At 37.2% G+C, this 25,292-nt stretch overlaps 1 protein-coding gene across 2 annotated transcripts in view; it reads right to left on the bottom strand.

Annotated features, from left to right (window-relative positions):
* The window catches only part of swm (Zinc finger protein swm), a 370,487-nt gene that overhangs the window by 200,100 nt on the left and 145,095 nt on the right, over nt 1-25,292 (bottom strand). For both annotated transcript variants that reach the window (XM_090372448.1, XM_090372445.1), the window contains one exon: nt 5,952-6,158. In XM_090372448.1, the coding sequence (XP_090228574.1) occupies nt 5,952-6,158 (207 nt within the window). The remainder of the gene's footprint in view (nt 1-5,951; nt 6,159-25,292) is intronic.

The following is a 25,292-nucleotide window of genomic DNA, read 5'->3' as shown; positions in this document are numbered from 1 at the left end:
GATCCGATTGAGGTGTACAAGGCCTTGAATGGTTTGAGTAGGCTCAATACTTCCGCTTGATCAAATTAAGAACCTGATGGGGCCTAAATTCAAGTTGAGGAAAGATGGTTACAGAAAAATGTGTGGAGGTTTGCCTTTAGCCAGCGGGTAGTTGATTGCTGGAAGACTTCCATCTGCTGTTGTGGAAGTCGATAGCTTAAATAAATTTAAGGCTGAACTAGACAAACATTTGGAGGAATGGGTGAAATGGGAAGTTTTGTTTTTTTTTTTTTTTTGCTGATGCACTATAAGCTTTCTTTCTTGCATCATATGCCTCAACTAATGCTAAAGTCTCTCAACTCTCTGCCTCAGACATTTACATGTGCACTGTTCTACTGGGCTGGCATCTGTAATTACTCTGCTTTCTTCCAATCAAGTCTGAATGTGTATCTCAACCGGTCAATATCCATTCTCTGTTCAATTCCAAACTCACAGGACGTACTTTTTTTTTTTTTGTTATTATCCCTTCTACTTTTGTTTTTTGAAACGACCTTCCTTCATGTGTGAGTGCGTGAATGCAAATAAAATGTTATATAAAGGAAAACAGAAGAAATGAAAATTAAAAATGGAAAAAGAAGATATTTATGGACAATGACCACTGACAGAAAGTAACCAATGACCATAATGAATTAATGATAGGAATAATTAAATAAGTGATATTAAAAGAACCAAGAAATATAGAAAGAAAAAAATAATAAAGACAAAAATAGAGCAAAGAAATATTGAAAAGAGTAAAAAGCAAGAATTATAGTATATATTTTTTAAAAAAAAATTACAATAAAAACAGATAAATATACCATCAATTATACAATGCATAACGCTGGTGTTGTTATCAAGCGTCAACCATCAGAAATTTTTCAATTTTTTTCACTATTTTTGTCTTTACTCTTTTTCTACATCACACACACTGAGCGAACACTGAATTATGACCACCAACTTAATACTGTGTTGAACCACTGTTCGCACAGATAACAGCACTATTTGCCTTAGCCTGCAACGCTTTCCACAGAGCCCAAATAGATGACAGTCGCATGTCCATAACTCTCTCTTTGTGTTCCAAAATACCCTGAAGGTCTTCAATTGGTATGAGGTAAGGCAAATTTGGAGGCCACTCAAGATGGGTGATATCTTCACTGTTCCTTGAACCAATCATGCACAGTGCAGGCCTGATGACAAAGTAGATTATAGTCTTGGAGGATCTTGTTTCTGTCTGACAAAAAATGCAATATAGAAGGGTGCACATGGTCTCCTAATATCTTCTGGTATACCTGAACAGTGAACCTATGCACACCAAGGGTCCTAGTTCTTTTCAGCAAAACATGCCCCATATTGCGCAACCACTGCCACCTGCCTGGATAGTTAGCACCATGCACAAATGGGTCCATGGGTTTGTGTTGCTTGCACCACACACAAAGCCATCCATCGGCATGTGGCACCAAGTATTTTCACTCGTCCAACCAATGCTTTAACAGTCCTTTAGTGTCCAATCAGTGGTGAGGAGAAGGTGTTCCTTGGGTCATCTGCTGCAGAACACCATAAGTCTGAGTGTGCAGTACATCTTCATTTGGGATAATCTTCTTGCATTCTCCATTGCGTATTGTGATGTCAGCTGTCTCTTGGTGACCTACCATTCAATTACGTTTTGCACCCTTCACTCACCACAAACGTCTACTTTGCATAATCCTTTATAGTTCTGTTGGCGGGAGATGGTTTGACCTGTTTGATCTCATTTTTTGTACACCTTAACCCCAGTGGGCTGTGAGCAACCAACAAGACATACAGTTTCCGATGTGGAAGCACCGATGCAAAAGATCCCACAATCATGCCCTTTTGAAACTATGTGATATCTTTACTATGTCTCATAACTGCTACTTTCTCACTTTGACTTCCATGACCAGATGTAAATTACCACTGCTCTAGCATACAAAGCTTTTCAGCTTTCTACAGTGTGAGCTCTGCAGCCAGTCCCTCAAGAATGAGGTGATCACAATTCAGCAATCACTGAGTGTATATACAGCTAGGCCTCGCATAATGAGTTTGATTAACACGTTTTTCAGTTACCGCTAGTTGAAAAAATTATACCACCTTTCACTTTACATAATGCAAATTTCCAGTTAACACAATCTTTTTTCTTTTTATGTGATAGTTATTGTTTGTTATTTGGTTTTTTAGGAGCATTAGCAACTAAGGCCATATTGCTCCGGGGATATACAGTAGTTCATTCCCTAACCTTTCCGCATCCTCCGTATTTGGTGGTCACAAGCTCGAACCCCGGTCTAATCAAGAAGCATGTGCTACGCACTGCTGCTCCTGCCCACCTGGCTACGGAGGCGCCGCTTTATGTGATAATTGAAAAAGATTTGAACCGCACGTTAAGCTTACCGTGCATCGGACGGGCAATAAAGAAATGTTTGCCAGCTGCCCGCCTCAGTGTGTTCCATCAACCTTCAGAAGAAGAAGTGTTGCTTGTTTGTCTCCTGCTAATAAAGTCAATGCAGATTTGCATTTAAAAATTCAAATTTTTAAATGAGCCAGATGAAAATGTTAATGTGAAGGAGATAACGGTAAAAGCACTAGATGAAATCTTTCGCATCACAGAGAACCTCAAACAAAAGGTTTAAAGTTCTCTGCGATATTTCGCCAAGGCCCAGAGAAGATTGTTGTCGGCTGTTGGAAATTGACTGATGAAAAGAGAAAGTCAACACTGTTCAAACGACTCTGTTCAAATATTTCTGTAACAAATTGTTTCTTCATTGTGTATTTTATGTCAGAGGTTCCCAAACTTGCTCGGTTCATGGCACCCTTAGTGTCTCAGTAATTTTTTCATGGCGCACCTAGACCAAAAGAAATATCTAACAGTTCCGTTTATTAAGTAGTTAGGTCCAAACAACTTAATAAGAAATGTTGAAACTGTGAACTACCTCGAGCTAGTAGTTTGCGCGGTGTGTCCAGCAGATGTCGAGTATCGCTGTGTTTCCCTCGAAAATTTTAAATATTCTGCAGCGCACAGTTTGGGAACCGCTGTTTTATGTGGTTCCCAAACTGTGCACTGGGCTTGCATACACTGTTCATTTCTTCCAAGCAGAGAAACATTTCTGGAAGTCATTTTCTTTAAGCCCTTTTAACTGAATTTTTTCTGAATGCCTTCAATGGATTGAAAATGGGTTAACTTAACTGCACTTTCAGTTTAGGGAAGATAAAAAAAGTCACAAGCGACTAGGTCTGGTGAGTAGGGTGCATGTTCGCACAGGGATCTGTTTTCCATCCAGAAACTGGCAAACAAAGAGGGCATTGTGTGCTAGTGCATTATCTTGTGGTGCATCTACCCATCTTATCACAATTCAGGTCTCTTCTTCAAATTTTTTCACGAAGAACTTCAATGTAGTACATTTTGTTTGATTAAGTTTGATATTGTGGGAAGTAATCAGCAGTAATAATTCCTTTAATTTCGAAGAAAACAAAAATCATTTTTTCATTTTTGATTTTGACATAGTCTTTTTTTTTTTTTGTCTGGGAGACTGTTTTGTCTTCCATTCCATTGACCTTCTTTTGGCTTCTGGATTGTACTGGAACAGTAAATTTTCATCACAAATAATTCCAGTACTCAAAGTCTGGATCTTCAATTTTTAAAACAAATTCAATTCACAAAATTACAAGTCTGGAGGCCTCATTTTAGGAAGGGTGTAGATTTGCTTGAGCGTGTACAGAGAAGGGCAACAAGATTGGTGAGAGGAATGAAGGGATCCTCTTACCAAGAGAGGCTTAAGTTCTGCAAATTGCAGTGGCTGGAGACTAGGCACCTGCGCAGTGATCTGATTGAGGTGTATAAGGCCTTGAACGGGTTGAGCATGCTGAATTCTGATGGGATTCTTCCACTTGTTCAGATTATGAACCTAAGGGGACATAAATTCAAATTAAGAAAGGACAGAGGTAGAATAGATGTGCGGAAATTTGCCTTTAGCCAGCGGGTGGTTAATTGCTGGAACAAACGTCCATCTGTCGTTGTGGAAGTTGATAGGTTATATAAATTTAAGGAGGAACTGGACAAATATTTAGAGGGGATTGTTTCGTAAAATTTTTTTTTTTTTTTTTTGGCTGATGCTGCATAAGCTCATACGCTTGCTTTCTTGCATCACATGCCACTACTACTACTACTATTCCAAGTACAGCTGAACAGCTGGTTCAAGAGTCAGCCACTGATACCAGCAAGCTTTATGAAGTGATGTTAATCCTAATTCCACTTGCTTCTGAATTTTCTGCCATGGAGGGCAATCACTGAAATAGACACAGCAAAATTATTAAATGTGATGCATCACTGCCAAATTCATCAATTTCTTTCTGGAAGGTAATGTGAATTATATGCATATTCCAATGTCAGTAAATCCCTTACTTTAAATACTTTAACTTCATCATTCAAAAGCTGAAGTGAATTTATTTATTTATTTATTTTTTTTTTTTTTTTTTTTTTTAACTGGCAACCACCATAAAAAGTTTGGATAGGAGCAAATCACCATTAACAATATCTATGAAATATATTCTTTTAAGTGCTTAGCTGTTGCATGGCACATGTAAAAACTTGCCAAGGGTTACAAAATTACAGCTTTTTTGATTTTATAGTATAACTTACAATAATTTGTAGTTTTTTTTTTTTTTTTTTTTGCAGGCAGTGTTGGTTGTTTTGTCACACTGAAATGTATGAGGATCTAGTAAATCTCCTCACAGAAAAATGGTGCTAATGCATTACAAATAAGATAACTAACTTTTATAGGATTAGGTGGAAATCTTTCCAGAATTTGCTCCTGGTGTAGGAAACCTTGTTTAAAAACATTCCCAATTCTAGTCCACGAATCTGAAGATGTTCAAAGCCACAGCTTTCATCACCCAAATCAAGTTCAACTGCATGAGCACTGTTCAGAGTGAAGATGTTGATGCGAGCAGTTCCACTGCAACCACTAAAAGTGCCTATAAGAGGTAATATTCGAAGTACACCAAATAATTATCATATAATGCTTTGGCCATTCAGATACATATTATACTGATAACAGCAAAACAAAATATGAACTAATACTTTATATATGGGAAAAAATATTTCACTAATCTGTCAGCTGGCTGTGAAAAGTACTTACATAATAACTGTTAGACTAGACTTAGTTCAAGCTTAGTTTGACTTGTCTAAGGCAAAAATAATAAAAAAATAGGATAATTTTTTATAACTCAGGAAATTTCATAAATAGTACATTGATATAACAGTTAAAATATGTCATACGATCTTGTGGATATAAAAAAAAATAAAAACAGCAGCCTGTAGCAAAGTAAATGCACATTCTGACACTGCCTCATTTAGTTTGTTCACAATATGTGTAGAATAAACTGTTTTCACTAAGATTAACTTCCAAAAATAGAAATTGCTGCACTCATTTTTTCCCTGTTTAAAATAATCGCCCATGTATATTATTATGATACTTTTGTTTTATAACAAAATGGATGGCGAGAAATTTCAGAGATTTCAGAAATTTCAGTGTTTAGAGAGAACTCTAAACAATTCTGAAAAGATAAGGGGCACTTAATTCTCTTTTCAGCCATTTTGCTACCATAGTTTAATTAAAAATCACGTTTCCTGATTTTTGACTGAAAATACACTTTTCAAGAATCTGTGTACAGCCTCACACACTGACTATTTCAAAGGACACACTCATTTGGATGTATATGTTAAGATTTGTTTTTAACATATACATCAGTCCCACGATTTTATAGACATACCTGATATGCATTTCTTAATTATCTGAAATAATATCCATTCAATTAATTCAAATAATATCAAAACTATGTCATGGTATTATATACTCAAGAACAGATACACTGCATGATTTTTAAGGATGAATAGTCAGAGTTCACAAAATAACAAGACATACTCATATTTGTTGTGTCATCAACAGTAGGAACACCTATAAGAGTTCTTGAATGAGGTCCAGAATGAAACAATGGGAGAGGTCCTCGAGGTCCAATAGGTCGAACAGAGGACTGAAGTGGTGTAGGTGGGGCCCAAAAGGGAGGTGGCATGCGTGGTGGCCTATCCATACCTGGTGCCTCGGGATTGTATGGTTCTGGCATAAAAGACTCTAAAATAAAAAATGATAAAAAATGTAACAGAGGAATTCATACCATTTAAATATGATTTCATCACTATATAAATAATATCACAATTCTTTACTATAAAAGAAACAAGACATCCATAATGGACTTGGAAAACCAAACTTTGTACGAGGAAAATAAAAAAATACAGTAAACTCTTTAAAGTCTGGCCCTGGAGGATTAAGAAGTGACAGGATTTTAGAGGATTTTACTCAACCATTAAACATATTTAATGGTTAAATAGTGTGGAGCAGCACACTCCATTAATTATTATGCACTAAAAACTGAACTTATTTACATCTGTAACAATTTATGATGACTAAAAAGTACTTCTAATCCTTAAAAGGTAGTTTTGCCATTAAAGGATTATGAAGCACCAAGAAATTAGCTCAGATTTCAATTCGATTGAAATATCAGGGTTTGAAGAGATAATAAATCAAATATCTGAAGACCTTAAAGGAAGAGATTCAGTCTGTTAAATATACACAATTGACAATAAACAAAGTCACAGAATGTTGTCATGCACTGTAATGTCAATTTTAAATGCATACCTAGTACAGTATCAGAGAGAATATCAGTAACTGTGCTTTGACAAAAAAAAAAAAAAAAAAACTTTTGCAGTGGGGTAAAAGAAAATTAAGCATTCTTAAGCAATAAATAATATGGTATGTGCAATCTTTATAAATCTATGTGACATTTTGATTTTATTAATGTACTGTGTAAAAATGTGATTAAATTCTCACACATAATAACAAAGACTGCTGTTTCATTTTTGCTGAAATTATAACTATATCAGAAAAAATATCTCAAGGTCACTCACTCGCACTTTCTCTTCTATAGCATTAATATGGAGTGAGACCTTGAGCCACCTGTTGCTTTTCTTTCTACCTTAGTCATGCACCTGGCAAACTGTATGACATGCATGAGCCAGCGTAATATAAACACCAGTGGTTTTTATATTACACCAGCTCACCAAGTGCAGTATGACCAGCCACTTGGTCGTAATCTACAAGAGCACTTTGCACTAAGTTAAAAAGTTTACTGAATAAGAAATAGCACTAAATGAGAGAAATTCAAAGATTTAATACAGATACAGTTATATGGCCTCAGAAATTATCTTTGCAGAGATGGATATTTGTCCTTTCATCTATTTTTGTGGCCAGGAGGACTTAAATTGCATAGGTAAATGGCTTTAATTCTCAATTTACAAACTTGCCATTGCAATGGGCTATCCTGGAATTGCACTACTTTCAAGCAGATAGCCTTGCCAAAAAGGCTAATTGGCCATTTGTTTCAGGCTGTTTTAGGACTAAGTGGTCCCTTATCAGATAGGTGGTCTTTGGTTTTCTACTCAGACAAACCAAAGATCACCTATCTGATAAGCTTTAGATATATCACAACTTTGAAAGCTTTAGATATATCACAACTTTGAAAGCTCATTTCATATCTTACATTGCAGTTCACAAACAACTTATTTACAACTGTTTTGTCTATATATTGTCACTAGAGACCCCGTGCTATCTGATGAGGATTTATTGTTTTTGATTTTTGAAGCATCAACAACCCCGGGCCATAATACATACTTTGTTATGTATTATGTCTATAGAAATGTGTTCATGAGCCAATTTGCATATTCTGTGGGCTTAAAAATGTGGAATAATTTACAGGGAAAAGTCTAACTCCCTCTGCATGAGATTGGATAACTCCAAATGAAAAGACCTTTAGAAATTCCTCCAGTCATCGATGGGATATGAATTGAGACCTCTCCAAATGAATGATAAGTAATAAAACCACACTACCAGTACGTCCTGAAACAGGCTATTATAGGAGTCACATCTTTTAAATAAATGACCAATTAATCTTTTGCAGAGACCATCTGTTTGAAATTAGTGCAATACCAGGCCAACTCACTGCAAAAGCCAGCACTATCTGTGTAGTTTAAATGTTGTTGGCTGCAAAAAAAGATAAAAGATTGTCCTATCTTTATAAGCTGCCCTGCAAGCAGCTTATAAAGATAGGACAAAATATCATCCTTTTTGTATTGTTGCTGTTGTTATTTGGTTTTTGGGAGCATTAGCAATAAGGCCATATTGCTCCATGATATGCAGTGGTCATTCCCTGACCTTTCCGCATCCTCCGTATTTGGTGGTGATGGGCTCGAACCCCGGTCTAATCAAGAAGCATGTGCTACGCACTGCTGCTCCTTCCCACCTGGCTACGGAGGCGCCCCCTTTTTGTATTGTATGGATGATATTTTAGCATTAGCATTAGTAGAGGCATATGACGCAAGAAAGCAAGCTTATGCAGTATCAGAAAAAAAAAAAAAAACTTCCAATTCACCCCTCCGTTCGTTCGAAATAGCTGTCCAGCTGAGCCTTAAATTTATTTAGGCTATCAACTTCCACAACAAGGGATGGAAGTCTGTTCCACCAACCAAAAGGATGATATTTTGTTCTATCTTTATAAGCTGCTTGCAGGGCTATCTTTTCCCTTAATCTGTTTTTGCAGCCAACAACATTTAAACTATTTTGTTCTGAAAGGAAGTTGCATCAGCAGTCACATTTATCATATTTGATAAATGTGACTGCTGATGTCAGTGCTACATGTCACACACACAAACACAGCAGTATGCAAAAAAAAAAAAAAAAAATGGAACACTAGGTACTGGGAATGCCACAGTTTTGCTTCCAGCTTTTTGCAGTGGAACTCCACTAATCCAGACTGGGGAAGGAAATAGTCCAAATTATAGAATAAAATTGTATGTAAATGTTTTCAAGTCATAGTTCATAAAAATAAGCAAATTTATTCAATCCAGCAACATGTAATCATTTAGATCACGTGTGGCCAACCTGTGACACGCTTGCCACAAGTGACCAACAGCCTCACACATCAGAGGCCCACACTCTATTTGGATAAAACAAAAATTATACAACAAATTTTAAAAATAAGAAATAAATATAAACAGTTTAAATCCCACTTTTACTGTCAGAAATTATCTGGATTTCAACATGTGGGAACCTATGGTTCACATTTACCATAGGTAAGAAGGAGAGTCATAAATTCTTCATAATATCATTTCTGTATGGACAAACATTAATTCATTAAAGTATATTAAATTTATTTCATAAACGATAAATTGTTTTAAATTTTTTTATCACAAGAACTTAACATAAATTTCCTTTACCAAAACCATTTAGTGACATCGGGAGCAGTTCAATGTGTGTGACTGGGGGATACTGATTCTTCCCCTAGGGGCACACAAGACATTTCCAACATAATGTGGTCCACTGCTGAAAAGGTTGTCAACCCCTAATTTATATGGTATCAGGATATACAGATAAGTTAAATCATGATCAATGACCAAGCAAACTGATGGATGGGAATTGGCGAATTCTAATGAAGAGGATTACATCATCCTCCATAAAACAAATGTTGGAAAATATCGACCAGGAACACCTGTTGAAAGACTATCCCTTATTATCAGCATTGGTAATGTAGTAGTAGTGGCAGGTGATGCAAGAAAGCAAGTGTACAAGCTTATGCAGCATCAGCCAAAAAAAAAAAAAAAAAATCACACCATTCCCTCCAAATGCCAGTCCAGTTCCTCCTTAAATTTATTTAACCTATCAACTTCCATAACAACATGTGGAAGTTTGTTCCAGCAATTAACCACCCGCTGGCTAAAGGCAAATTTCCGCACATCTATCCTACATCTGTCCTTTCTTAATTTGAATTTATGTCCCCTTAGGTTCGTAATCTGAAAAAGTGGAAGGATCCCATCAGAATTCAGCGTGCTCAACCCATTCAAGGCCTTACACACCTCAATCAGATCACCACGCAGGTGCCTAGTCTCCAGCCACTGCAATTTGCAGAACTTAGCCTCTCTTTGTAAGAGGATCCCTTCATTCCCCTCACCAATCTTGTTGCCCTTCTCTGTACAAGCTCAAGCAAATCTACATCCTTCCTAAAATGAGGCCTCCAGACCTGTACGTAGTACTCAAGGCTAAGCTGACCACTGCCTTATACAGAGGGACAATCACCTCCGTTTCCCTGCTAGCAAATTCTTCCAACTCATATATTAATGATCTTGGTAAAACACCTCCCACCATTCCCAACACGCTCCATTCAATGCCTCCTGTGGTCTTCCGTCACTTTCTTATTACAGAGGTGTTTTTCCTTCTGCTTGGAAATTTGCTCATATCCGGCCAGTTACTAAAAAGGGTGACAAATCCCTCCCATTACAATTACTTCTACTCTTTCTAAAGTAATGGAGAAATCAATTAAATGCCAACTCAAACTACCTAGAAACCTTCTGTCTGATCAAAGATCACAAGTATAGTTCCGTCAGTGTCGATCCACTGGTGATATTCTGGCTTATGTTACCCATTTATGGACTAATTCAATGGAAAGGTTCGGTGAAACACGAGTAGTTGCTCTTGACATCTCAAAGGCTTTCAACTGTGTTTGGCATAAAGGTCTTCTAAACAAGCTTCCATCTTATGGTCTGCCAACTGTTTTTAGTAATTGGTTATCCAGTTTTCTCTCTGATCGCTCACTGAGGGTGATGGTAGATGACTCTCTGTCTTCTAACTTCTCCACTAATGCCGGTGTCCCCAAAGGTTCAGTTCTTTCCCCCACTCTTTTCCTCTTGTATATTAATGACCTTCTTCATTGGCTGGAAATCCTATCCATAGTTTTGCCAATGATAGCACATTGCATTCCACTTTCCATTTTGAGAAACCCTGCCCTGTTCAATCAGCCTCAACTTCTCGAAAATCTGCTACCAATTCCTTAAATGCTGATCTTCATGTAATTCTCCAGTGCGGCAGACAACTTAGTTGATTTCAACCCTTCTAAAACTCAATCTTGTCTTATATCTCGCAAAAAGGATTCTTCTTCCCCTATGCTTATCTTTAGTGACACTCTGATTTCTAGGCAAAATAATATCTCTCTTTTGGGGATTACCCTGACTTCTAATCTCTCTTGGCACAAGCACATTATAAATATTGCTTCCTCTGCATCTAAAAAACTTGGTTTTCTCTTTAGCTCTCGTCGTTACGTTTCTTCCAAACAGCTGCTCACTCTGCATAAATTGCAAATCTGCCCTGCCATGGAATATTGTTCCCACATATGGGGTGGTGCCCCCAAAACCGCTCTCAGGCTTCTTGATTCCATTCAGAAGAGGGCAGTTAGGTTAATTAATGATTCATCGCTAACAGTATCTCTCCACTCGCTGTCACATAGGCTTACTGTTTCTGCTGCATGGCTCTTCTAGAGATACTTCCATGGGCACTGTTCTTCTGAACTGGCTTCTATAATTCTCACTCTCTCTTTCAAAACAGTCCGAACACGTGCCGCCACCAGCGAACATCCATTTACTGCCCAACTTCAAACTCACAGAACTAGCTTTTCATCTTCCTCATTTTTTCATTCAACTGCCGTTTTCTGGAACAACATTCCTTCATACGTATTTCCTGAAAATTACAGTCTACAGAAGTTCAAGTCCAATGTCAACAAATATCTCCTTTTGCCTTCTCAACCACCTCCAACCCAAGCACGGTACTAAGTACTATAGTTTCTAATGCCTCTCGTGTTTGGGGTTTACATAAAAAAAAAAAAAATTCCTATATGTCATTGACAAAACCCCATGACCTGCCCTGGCAGTCTGTCACCATTGTTCAGAAAACTTCATATCTGACTGCACAATTACTCCCAGATCTTTTTCATTTTCTACCACCTTAAGTGTAGTACCACACAGTTGGTACGTTTCTCTGTTACTTCTACCCATATGCAGTACTTTGCATTTGTCAAGGTTAAACTTCAGTTATCACTTCTTAGCCCATCTGCCCAAATTTTCTAGATCCTGTTACAGTAGCACACTGCCATTACTGTCATTAACAACCCTGCCAACCTTTGTATCATCTGCAAACTTCGACACTAAGTCTGATATACCTTCATCAATATCATTGATAAATATACAAAACAACAGTGGACCCAACACTGAACCCTATGGGACTCCACTAATAACATTAGTCCACGAAGAGCAGCACCCATTGATTACCACCCTCTGTCTTCTCCCACTCAACCATCCTTTTATCCATTGTATCAACTTACCCTTAATACATACCATTCTGCTCCAATTTGTACAATAGTCTTCCATGCGCAACAGTGTCAAAAGCTTTCCTGAAATCTAAATATATGATGTCAAAATTATTTTTTGCATCCAGTTCCTTTGTAACCACATCATAATACCCAATCAAATTTGTCAGACAAGACTTTCCCTTAACAAACCCATGCTGAGTCTGAATTATTGCTGCAGTCTTGTCTAGATGATCTTGCAATGCATCTTTAACCAGTGACTCCATTATGTTACCCAGAACAGAAGTTAAACTAACTGGTCTGTAATTACTCGTGCTACCCTTCGATCCCCCTTTGTGAATTGGGGATACATTTGCACATCTCCAGTCCGTGGGGACCTCCCCTGAGTTCCAAGAATGCGCTCATAATTACGGCTAAACGCTTGCTTACTTCCTTTTCCACCTCCTTTAATATAACTGGATAGATCCCATACACCCTAGGTGCCTTTCTTACGTTTAACTTCAATGCTCTCAGTTATTATAAAATCATTAAGCACCCTACTACAATTTGACAACCTTCTGCCATTTTCAAACCTTAATAACTCTTCATGTGTGAATGTAGATGTAAAATACTCATTCACTTTGTTTGCTATCTGAGCAGGATCATCAACAGTCGAACCATCGATATCAAGTGGACCAATCAGATTCATCCCCTTCCTTTTAGAGTTTATATAAGTAAAGAAATCCTTGCTGTTTTTCTTAGCATCCTTTGCCAAAGATTTCTCGTAATCTGCCTTCACTTGCCTAACCTCCTTTGTGACCTGATTACAGACTAGCTTATATCTGCCACAGGCTTCTGAGTCACTTGATAATTTATATGCATCACATGCATTTTTCTTCTCTGTCATGAGTCTCATTAGTTCATTTGATAACCATTTAGGCCTAAACCTTGAACAATATTTCTTAATAGGTATGAAACTTTTAGTAGCTTCCACGATTAATTTCTTGAATGCCTCCCACTTAGAATTTACTGTTGGTAACATCGTCAGTTGATCCCACTGTACAGAATTTAAAAACTGTCTGAGACTACTGTACTCACCTTTATGGAAGCAAAAACCCTTTCATTTACCCCTGATGGTAATTATATCTTTAAGTAAATCCCACATCAGTACACTGTGATCACTGCTACCTAGTGGTTCCTTTATCTGCAAATTCTTAATACACGAATGATCACTGCTGATAACCAGATCAAGAGTATTACCCTTGGAACTGCAATACGTTAGAAAATGTCAACATGGAACTCCATGTCAAAAAGGTTATCCATAAATATCAGCATTGTCCAAATGGAGTTGCAAATACTTTGTATTCAGAGGAAAGCTACAACTCTCAAGCCGCACATTACACAAATTCAAATATACCATTTATTTTCATGAACTCTGGAACAATACAAAATGGTTCTATGAAGCAACAAATTACATTGTAGTGTTCACTTCCGACAGTCATTTAGATTAAGATATTTCCACCTACCAATTGTGCATCATATGAAAGTAGAAACACCTTTTGGTTCAGATCTGAAGAGTTGGTTAGACCTTGCTTTGTAAATTCTATGAAACAACTCTGTGTTCCAACATAATTATGTTTCATCCATAGAACCAAACTTGTGGGTGCCTTTCTTGCAGAAAACTGGTCTTATAAGCATTTATAAGCATATTTATGCTTTCCTGCTTTGAGGAAAACGAAGTTCCAGAATTGACCTGGCACTTCCAAAATCTTGATATGAATCATATACTTTGAGATAAGCTGGAATGTTGGAATGGGACAAAGGTAAGTACATTCCACTCCATGAATGGTAACAATATGAAGAGGGAATGAGAATAGCAATCAAATTCCAGTTGTGTGGTATTGCAAACTAACTGAATATCTTCCACAAAGGAAGAATTTTCCAATTCAACCCCGTGTCAGGCCTACATATTACTTCCTGTACTCTTCAACACTACAAGTGCCTGAGTAATTTTAAGGGGATAGTATATACATATTGATTCACTACCAGTGCGACAAATTTGCAGGAGGTGTAGGGGGCACAAAGACGAATCGGAATCACATAGCATTGCGGAGTCCGAAATGTCTTCGTCATGTGGTAGAGGACGTTGAACGGGAGGTCGCGTGAACAGCGATCCCGCTGGAAGTCAGCATTTGCGAAACCTTTCTGTTGAAGAAACCAAGTAGCAAAAGTCCTCCGGAATGGATAATCCACAGGCTCCAATGATTGGCAGCGTTGCAGATGGTATGAACTCATTTGGTTTGTTGAGAGTATCCTCCATACAGTGGATTGGGAAATACCCAATCGTTGGCCTACTGCTCGAGTACTCTTACTCGGATTGCGTTCTGCAAGACGTAGGACATTCTCCTCATTGTCTGGCGTCCTCGTCGTTCGCTCTCGATTCATGGTACCTTTAGTGAAACAACCAGTCTCACGTAACCTTCTGTGCACACGTGCGAAAATCATATGATGAGGAGCAAGCCTGTGCGGGAAACGTTCCTGGTACAAGCGCAGAGCTGCACACCCGTTACAGTCCGCAGCTCCATACGCGAGGTGCATGTCGGCCAGTTCAATGTTTGAATACTCGTCCATCCTACTGCCTCGGGAACCAATTTGCAAATGCTGACTTCCAGCGGGATCGCTGTTCACGCGACCTCCCGTTCAACGTCCTCTACCGCGTGATGAAGGCATTTCGGACCCTGCAATGCTATGTGATTCCGATTCGTCTTTGTGCCCCCTACACCTCCTGCAAGTTTGTCGCACTGGTAGTGAATCACCCTGTATAAAGATCTTTTCGTTAAATTAATGTCCAGAATCAAAGCGTTGAAAGTTGGAAATCCTACCCAAGAGTAAATGAGAGATCAGAAAAATTGAAAAAATGAATGGATACTGATTTTTAACAAGATACAAGGTTTGGGCAAAAAAAGATACAAGGTTTGGGCTGAATGTTGCCAAAAATTAATTTTGTTCAATAATAAATATTACATTAATATTCTTCAATATAATCTCCTTCTGCAAACAGCCACAAACATTTTCAGTAGTCTTCTTTTGGGAATGTAATGTTTTATTGGATTTTTCTGAAACTACTGAAACTGTTTTCCTTTCATGTCCTGTTTTAATTTTAGGAATAGCCAAAATTAAAAGAGATGCCAAATCAGACAAATAAAGTGGATGACACAATATAGAAATCTGTTAGATCAAAAATTGCTAGAAGACGAGTGAGATATGGCGCATTGTTCTGAAGACCCTCACTCAAAATTTCCTGAAATAAAACACTCTTCGCAACAATTTCTCAAATTTCTTAAAACGAGAAATGAATGGATAACAATTTCAGTGATTAATCCAATCAAATGATTGAGCAGACTTCATTGAAACTTTATAATTTTGGGATGTTGACAAGTGGATCCTTCTTCATTTTCAAGCAAAAAATTTCCTTCTCAAAACATTTTAAACCCCTTGAAAAATTTTTTCACCATGGTATTATCTCCATAAACTTTAATGAGCATTTTACATATTTCTATGGTTGACTTTCAAAGTTCCCAACAAAATTTAATGTTCACACATTGTTCAAATTTTGACATTTTTAGTACATGTGACAAATAAGCGTTCTGATGGGCGTCCATGAGAGTTTAAGGAGTAGAGTAGATGCCTTTGAAGGAAATAAAATGGGGGCCATCAAGCTATCAGCTGCTCAATCAATGCCAGATCTCTCTCGTTCATCAGGCAATAGTGGCAATCTTCAAGCCAGAATGCACTGGTCCAACGTCAGCTAGTTATTTCCAGTGAACCAACTGTCAGGGAAACAGAAAATACACTGAGTAAAAAGGATAGGTGGAATAGGACCAGGGTATGTCTGCTAAGGGGAAAAAGTTAATGATGTTGATTTTGTTACCACAAAAGATGGTAGTGTTGTACACATTGGCACTAATGACATTAAGAGTAGACCTGGACTTAACAAGTACAGGTCAATATTGAAAAAAAGTCACAAGTTAGGGATAAAATTGAAAGTGTCTGCAATTATGCCCAGACACAATAGGAGGGAGTACATGATGAGAGCCTTGTCAATCAATTAAGCCATGGAGAGTTGTGTAAGAATTTTTCCCAGCATGGTCTGTGCTTGTTAACAGGAGAGATTACTTCTACAGGAATGAGATACACTTAAATATAAAGGGTGCAAGAATAGTTGCTGATGTTATCAAGGCAGTGTTAGGTGGGTCAGAGAACTGCTAGCTTAGTGGGGGTGGGGAATTTACAGACTAATAGAATAACAGTAGCCACAGACAGGGTTGAAAGTGATTCTTTCACCTCTGCCTGAATGAGCAGCAGCCTGGAAAACAAGTTGCTGGGAGTAATCATGAAACAAGTAAATACATGGGTTGTGTTAGGGTAAGAACAGGTGCATGTATTATTGCATGTAATACCAATGCCGAGAGTACAGTAAATAAATTTGATGAATTTGAAGTGTTGTTCAAGAGATCAAAGGCAGATATCATTGGGATATCAGCGACATGGTGTCACACAGATATAAGGAATGCAGAATTGGAATTTGGGGAGGACAATGTGTACAGAAAGGATAGACAGGATAGGAAGGGAAGAGGGGTTATGCCATTAGTTAAGGAACACACAAAATCGAAGGCAGAGCATCCAGTTAACATTTTATAACAGGATTTTAACTTCCCAGATACTGATTGGAAATTGTGGGTTGGTCACTAACACACTAGCAAGACTTTTGTGAATTTATTGGATGACTGTTTTCTACAGCAGCATGTTCAAGAGGCAATCAGAGGGAGTAATACTCTTGATCTGGTTATCAGCAGTGATTACACTAGTCAACGTGCAAAATGTTATGAAAATGAAAATACTCAGTTACAGCTGTACAAGAGCATAAAATTTATTCATTTTATCATCAACTACAATCAACAGTTTTTATACCCAATGAGATCTTATCAGGTGATAACAATAAACTTTTTTTTTTTTTTTTTTTTTTATTGATATAGCAACATCATATAGGATTCAGGGCTAAAAGCCTCAGGCTGCAAGTTGATTTACTGTATAGAAATAATGCTATTGCAATAACCTGTATGATGGTATAGTAACATTAATAGTGCTGACAATGAGTGACTTGTAGGACATTACATTTTGAAGCACAGTTTAAATAATAATAATAAAAAAAAAAATAAAAAAAAAAAAACACTATCCCTAAATATGATATAGAAGAACTTTTCATTTCAGAGTAGATGTCCATCATCTGATAAATAAATAAAAACAATATTCACTGAAAACAAATCCATTCCCATGCAAGCTCCACCTTTTTTCTTTTTTTTTTTTCATCCTGCAAGTGCAAATAATAAAATAAGAGGAATTAACCCTAGCAGCATTTTAGGAAAATTTGAAATATATAGAATAGAAGTGGCATGGCACAGATCACATAAAACATGGAGATGCCACTACTGTTCAATAAACTGAAGTGCTAGCAAAACCACTTATCTATGGAGTAAGTGATCTTAGTAGATCACATGCTCAGTATGCTATACTGCACATTAAATAACATTGCAAATTAAATGAGCAGAGCCACCTAACAGGTAATTTTGAAGCCCATACTGATAAATTCAGTATGCTCATATTTAAAAATCACAATACAAACTCATTTGAAAAATGTAACATGAATTTGACTGAATTCCTGAATAACTATTAGCTTTCCATAAGCCACAAAAGATGCATCTTTCAGAAAAACTGAAAGAGTTGACACATATGAAATTCAGACATGGTCAACTTGGCAACAACCAACTCAGTGATAAAAATTATATACGTTTTCATTTAGGTTATTATAAATTTATTAATGGAAATTTGTCAAGGCAAATACATTAGTACAATATGTTCTTTATTAAGAACACACATGTTTATTAGAAGAGAATTTATTGCGTAGTTAAGTATACATATTTGAATTTTTTAACAACCCTAAAACTTTAATAAGCGCACAGGCCAAACCAGAACCTTGCAATGCAATAATTATACCTGAAGATTATTCCCATTATGAGTACAGTCCGACCCACAGCGCTTCCTGCTATTTGGTAAGGAATATCACTGAATGTGGAGTGAACATATGAAGGATTATTTATGGACGGCACTTTTTTGCTCTCTCCTCCTCTTTTTTTCTCGAATTTTCGTCATACTAGATAGAAAAGATGGAGGTGCAGTTTTTCCTAAACTGTTTTGTTTGCTGCCGGATAAAAGAGCTGAAACATATATAAAATGATACACGAACTTTGGCCTTAACTGAATCCAGAGAGAATAGATGTGGATTACGAACTTGCAATCCATCAAGCTATTCGTGCAGTGTTTCCAGAAGTAAACAATGATTGCTTATTTCACTTAACTAAAAATCTTCAGAAACTTGGCATCATCCCATCTTCTAGGAAGATACAATACAGATGTCCACTTTGCATTACATTCAAAAATGATCATGTCTATTGCATTTGTTCCCCAAGAAGCCATTATTCATGCAATCATCAGTGTAGAAAATTATTTACCAGAAGCGTTTGAACCAATTTTAGAATGGTTTTATAAATACATCCTCTATAAATGCTCATTTATAGAGGACAGCTCTGGTGCCATTGTTTCTTCAGAAATAATGGCACCAGAGCTGCACCAACATTTCCCTCTAATATTTCCCTCTCATATACCAATGAACATTAAGTGAAAGCGATAGAACAAGTAATTTTTCTGAAGCTTGACATCGCAAACAACAGTTAGCTTTTGGCAGTAGTATTGTTCACCCTACTTTGTGGATTTTTAAAGATAAATTAAGGAAAAGTCAAATAACTTACAACATAGATTTCGAAAGAATTATTGCCAGCCATGAATGTCCACAGAAACGAACACACTATGAAGCAGCTAACCACAGAATTTTAAATAAGATCAATTTGTAGTGTTATAGTTTATTTTCCAGGATTATTTAAAAAATTCAAAGATGTATACTTAACTATGCAGAATCTCAAGGAATGTCAGTAATGAACACTTTTTTCAAGAAAAGGGTGAACAGAAAGTGGACATGGAAGAGTCCAAATGGATTAACAACTAATGAAATCCACTTCATCCTCACTAACAGAAGATATATTGTGAATGATGTTACCGTCCTGAATAAGGTAAATGTTGGAAGTGATCACAGAATGGTAAGATGTACACTTGATATAGATGTAGGAAAGGAAAGGAAAAAACTGACTCGAGTAAATGATACAAAGGTCTTTGAAATAACAGAGGAGGAGAAAAAGCAGTATGTACTGGAACTTAAGAACAAGTTTGAGCTTCTGCAGACTGCTCAGGACCAAGATATCGACGAGGAATATTACAACTTTCTGAAAGTGATAAAGCCCAAGAAACCTATAGGGAAACAGAAATCCAAAGAAGAAAAAATTAGTCAAGAAACACTTGTCATGATGAACCAAAGACGACAAATGAAGAGCAAGAAAAACACTGACAGGGAGAAAATTGAGTATACTGAGTTATGCAAAGCCACTAGAAAGAGACTCAGAGAGGACATAAGAAGATTTAACACAAGAAAAGTAGAACACGCATTAAGGGAAAACAAAGGATTTAAATCAGCAGCCATGAGCAGTAATACAGAAAGACAACTGATACTGAAACTGAAGAATAGCGATGGTGTACTTATAAACAGCAGAGAAGGCATAATTCAAATAGCAGAAGACTACTATAGAGAATTATACAAGGAGCGAGGGAATGATACCAGCAGTGGGGAAGATGGATTGCAAAGTAGCAACACATACGACATACCCAATATTCTTCCTGATGAGGTAGAACATGCATTGAAGAAAATGAAGAATCAGAAAGCCCCGGGGGAAGATGAAGTTACTGTAGAGTTGTTAAAATTGGGAGGAAGAGACATAACACAAAAACTGGCAAGGCTCTTCACAAAGTGCAGTAGAAAAGGTATGATGCCTAAGCAGTGGAATAATGCAATCATAGTTTTGCTGCATAAGAAAGGAGATAAATCAGAAATTGGAAATTATAGACCAATTAGCTTGTTATCCCATATCTACTAGTTGTTCACAAGGGTCATTACTAACAGATTAGAAAGAATACTTGATGAGAATCATCCGAAAGAGCAAGCTGCCTTTAGGACAGGATTCTCAACTATGGATCACCTTCACGTAATATCACAGCTAATGGAGAAAGCAAATGAATATAAAACACCATTATGCTTTGGCATTTGTGGATTATGAAAAGGCATTTGACTCCATACAACATAAGGCAATGTTTCGGGCACTGGACAGACAAGGCATAGATACTCCATATATTATGATTTTGAAGAAAATATATGAGAGTGCTACCTCCTTTATTAGACTAGACAAAGACAGTAGCAAATTTAAAATCGAGAAAGGAGTTCGACAAGGAGACACAATATCTCCGAAGCTGTTTATTGCTGCCCTTGAGGAAGCTTTCAGAAGATTAGACTGGTCGCAGAAAGGAGTCAATGTGAACGGAGAGTACCTAAACCATTTACGATTTGCAGATGACATTGTGGTCATAAGCCACGATCCCAAAGAATTAGAGGAAAATCTTAATCAGTTATGCACAGTTAGTAAGGATTTGGGACTAAAGATGAATATGGCTAAAACAAAAGTAATGATGAACATGTATGCCACGGAAAGGGAAATAATGATTGAAGGAGCAGTAATTGAAAAGGTGGAGTCATATACTTATCTGGGACAAGTTATTAGCTGTAATAATGATAAATGGCTGGAAGTCAAGAGAAGAATAAATTTTGGATGGATAGCATTCAGGAAATATAGTCACATACTGAAGAGCAATATCCCAGTTTGTCTGAAACGTAAAATAATGAATCAATGTATACTCCCCACCATGACTTATGGAAGTGAAACTTGGGCACTCACCAAAAGAATGGAAGAGAAGCTAAGAACTACACAGCGAAGAATGGAACGGATTATATTGGGAATCAGACTGTTAGATAAGAAGAGAAACACGTGGATTAGGCAGCAAACTCAAGTAAAGGACATTCTTATCAAAACTAAAGAACTAAAATGGTCTTGGGCAGGACACATAGCTCGAAGACATGATGACAGATGGACTAAGAAAATAACAGAATGGTACCCAAGAGGAGCTAGAAGAAAACCTGGAAGACAAAGGTGGAGATGGATAGATGAAATTCATGAGTTTTTGAGTAGTAAATGGATGGCCAGTGCTCTGTTTTTTTGTTATTTGGTTTTTAGGAGCATTAGCAACTAAGGCCATATTGCTCCGGGAATATGCGGTGATCATTCCCTGATCTTTCCGCATTCCCGTATTTGGTGGTGACGGGATCGAACCCCGGTTTAATCAAGAAGCGTACGTTACGCACTGCTGCTTCTTCCCACCTGGCTACGGAGGCGCCATGCCAGTGCTCAAAACAGAAGGAACTGGAAAGTTGCTGGAGAGGCCTTCATCCTGCAGTGGATTGAAAATGGCTGATGATGATGATGACTTAACTATGCAATAAATTCTCTTCTAATAAATGTGTGTTCTTAATAAATAGCATATTGCACTAATATATTTGACTTAACAAATTTCCATTAATAAATTTACAACAACTCTAAATGAAAAATGTACAGGCTGGCCTCAATTAATGTGATTAATTCGTCCCGCGACCTCATCACGCAAAACGGAAACACGTTAATCGAATATAATAATCAATAGGAAAAATTATAATTGATCTGTCTGGAATGTCCATAAAAAATTTTAAAAATACCTTTTAAATAACTGTTTAACTGTATACAATGTAAAAGATAATGAAAATAATTATGGAATTAAATGTTTATTGCATAAAACAACGGTTCCCAAACTGTGCGCCACGGAATATTTTAAATTTTCAAGGGAAACACAGCGATACTCAACATCTGTTGGACACCGCGCGAACTATTAGCTCAAGGTAGTTCACAGTTTCAACATTTCTTATTAAGTTGTTTGGACCTAACTACTTAATAAACGGAACTGTTAGGTATTTCTTTTGGTCTAGGTGCGCCGTGAAGAAATTACTGAGACACTAAGGGCGCCGTGAACCGAGAAAGTTTGGGAACCTCTGACATAAAATACACAATGAAGAAATGACTGTTGCAGAAATATCTGAACAGTGTTGACTTTCTCTTTTCATCAATCAATTTCCGATAGCCGACAACAATCTTTTCTGGGCCCTGGCGAAATAAATATCGCAGAGACCTCAAACCTTTTGTTTCAGGTTCTATGCGATACGTAAGATTTCATCTAGTTCTTTTACCGTTATCTCCTTCACAGTAACATTTTCATTTAGCTCATTTAAAAATTTGAATTTTTAAATGCAAGTCTGCATTGACTTTATTCATCATCATCATCAACCATTTTCAATCCACTGCACAATGAAGGCCTCTCCAGCAACTTTCCAGTTCCTTCTGTTTTGTGCAAAGGCCATCCATTTACTACCCACAAACTCATGAATTTCATCTGTCCATCTCCATTTCACTTCCATAAGTCATGGTGGGGAGTATACATTGGTTCATTATTTTATGTTTCAGACAAACTGAGATATTGCTCCTCAGTATGTGACTATATTTCCTGAATGCTATCCATCCATAATTTATTCTTCTCTTGACTTCTAGACATTTATCATTATTACAGCTAATAACTTGTCCCAGATAAGTATATGACTCCACCTTTTCAATTACTGCTCCTTCAATCATTATGTCCCTTTCTGTGGCATACTTGTTCATCATTACTTCTGTTTTAGCCATATTCATCTTTAGTCCAAAATCCTTACTAACTCTGCATAACTGATTAAGATTTTCCTCTAATTCTTTGGGATCGTGGCTTATGACCATAATGTCACCTGCAAATCGTAAATGGTTTAGGTACTCTCCGTTTACACTGACTCCTTTCTGCGACCAGTCTAATCTTCTGAAAGCTTCCTCAAGGGCAGCAGTCGAACTTGTCTCCCCTTGTCGAACTCCTTTCTCGATTTTAAATTGCCCACCATCTTTGTCTAGTCTAATAAAGGAGGTAGCATTCTCATATATTTTCTTCAATATCATAATACTTGGGGTATCTGTGCCTTGTCTTTCCAGTGCCCGAAACATTGCCTTATGGTGTATGGAGTCAAATGCCTTTTCATAATCCACAAATGCCAGGTGATCATAATCCACAAATGAAGGTGATCCATATTTGAGAATCCTATCCTAAAGCCAGCTTGCTCTTTCGGTTGATTCTCATCAAGTATTCTTTCTAATCTATTAGTAATGACCCTTCTGAACAACTTGTAGATGTGGGATAACAAGCCAATTGATCTATAATTTTTAATGTCTGATTTATCTCCTTTCTTATGCAGCAAAACTGTGATTGCATTATTCCACTGCTTAGGAGTCACACCTTTTCTAATGCATTTTGTGAAGAGCCTTGCCATTTTGTGTTATGTCTCTTCCTCCCAATTTTAACAACTCTACAGTAACTTCATCTTCCCCCAGGGATTTTTGATTCTTCATTTTCTTCAACGTATGTTCTACCTCATCAGGAAGAATATCGGGTATGTCGTATGTGTTGCTACGATCTATCTTCCCCACTGCTGGCATCATTCCCTCGCTCCTTGTATAATTCTCTATAGTAGTCTTCTGCTATTTGAATTATGCCTTCTTTGCTATTTATAAGTACACCATCGCTATTCTTCAGTTTCAGTATCATTTGTCTTTCTGTATTACTGCTCACGGCAGCTGATTTAAGTCCTCTGTTTTCCCTTAATGCTTGTTCTACTTTTCTTGTGTTAAATCTTATGTCCTCAATGAGTCTCTTTCTAACAGCTTTGCATAAATCAGTATACTCAATTTTGTCCTTGTCCTTGTCAGTGTTTATCTTGCTCTTCATTTGTTGCCTTCGGTTCATCATAACAAGTGTTTCTTGGCTAATTTTTTCTTCTTTGGATTTCTTTTTCCCGATAGGTTTCTTGGGCTTTATCACTTTCAGAAAGTTGTAATATTCCTCATCGTTATCTTGGTCCTGAGCAGTTTTTTTTTTTTTTTTTTTTTTAGGAGCATTAGCAACTAAGGCCATATTGCTCCGGTGCGGTGGTCATTCCCTGATCTTTCCGCATCCTCCGTATTTGGTGGTGACGGGCTCGAACCCCGGTCTAATCAAGAAGCGTGTGCTACGCACTGCTGCTCCTTCCCACCTGGCTACGGAGGTGCCCTTCCTGAGCAGTCTGCAGAAGCTCAAACTTGTTCTTAACTTCCAGTACATACTGCTTTTTCTCTTCTTCAGTTATCTCAAAGACCTTCGTATTATTTACTCGAGTCAGTTTTTTTCCTTTCCTGCATCTATATCAAGTGTGCATCTTACCATTCTGTGATCACTTCCAACATTAACCTTATTCAGGACAGTAACATCATTCACAATATATCTTCTGTTAGTGAGGATGAAGTTGATTTCATTAGTTGTTAATCCATTTGGACTCTTTCCATGTCCACTTTTTTTTTCACCCTTTTCTTGAAAAAAGTGTTCATTACTGACAATCCTCGAGATTCTGCAAATTCCACAAGTCTTTCACCTCTTTCATTTCTTTCACCAATTCCAAAATTTCCTATAGTTTCCCCTTTCTGCACTGTTTTGTCTTTTTCCAAACTTAGCATTGAAGTCCCCCAATAATAATAGTATAGTGGATTTTCTGCTCATCTAGAAGACTCTCAATTTCAGTGTACATTTCTTCAACCTCTTCATCATCATGGCTTGATGTTGGTGCACAAATCATTATAACCTTTAGCTTGTACCTCATAGAAATCTTGAGTATGTCTTGACACCCTTGGTGATGTACTTTTGAATTCTAAAATGTTGTTTTTTATATCTTTATGGACCAGAAACCCAACTTTATAAACACACCACTTTTGCCAACCTGCAAATATGCGAATCCATTTTCTCCAACTCAGTTAATAGATAAAGAGTAAGAATAATGAAAAAGTAACTTATGATCTAATAAC

This window comes from Mastigoproctus giganteus, chromosome 1, assembly GCF_048544385.1.
Source record: "Mastigoproctus giganteus isolate SK-2022 chromosome 1, ASM4854438v1, whole genome shotgun sequence".
NCBI classification, from domain to species: Eukaryota; Metazoa; Arthropoda; class Arachnida; order Uropygi; family Thelyphonidae; genus Mastigoproctus; species Mastigoproctus giganteus.
Note: the sequence above shows the minus strand (reverse complement) of the source record. Positions and strands in the feature narration are given on the sequence as shown.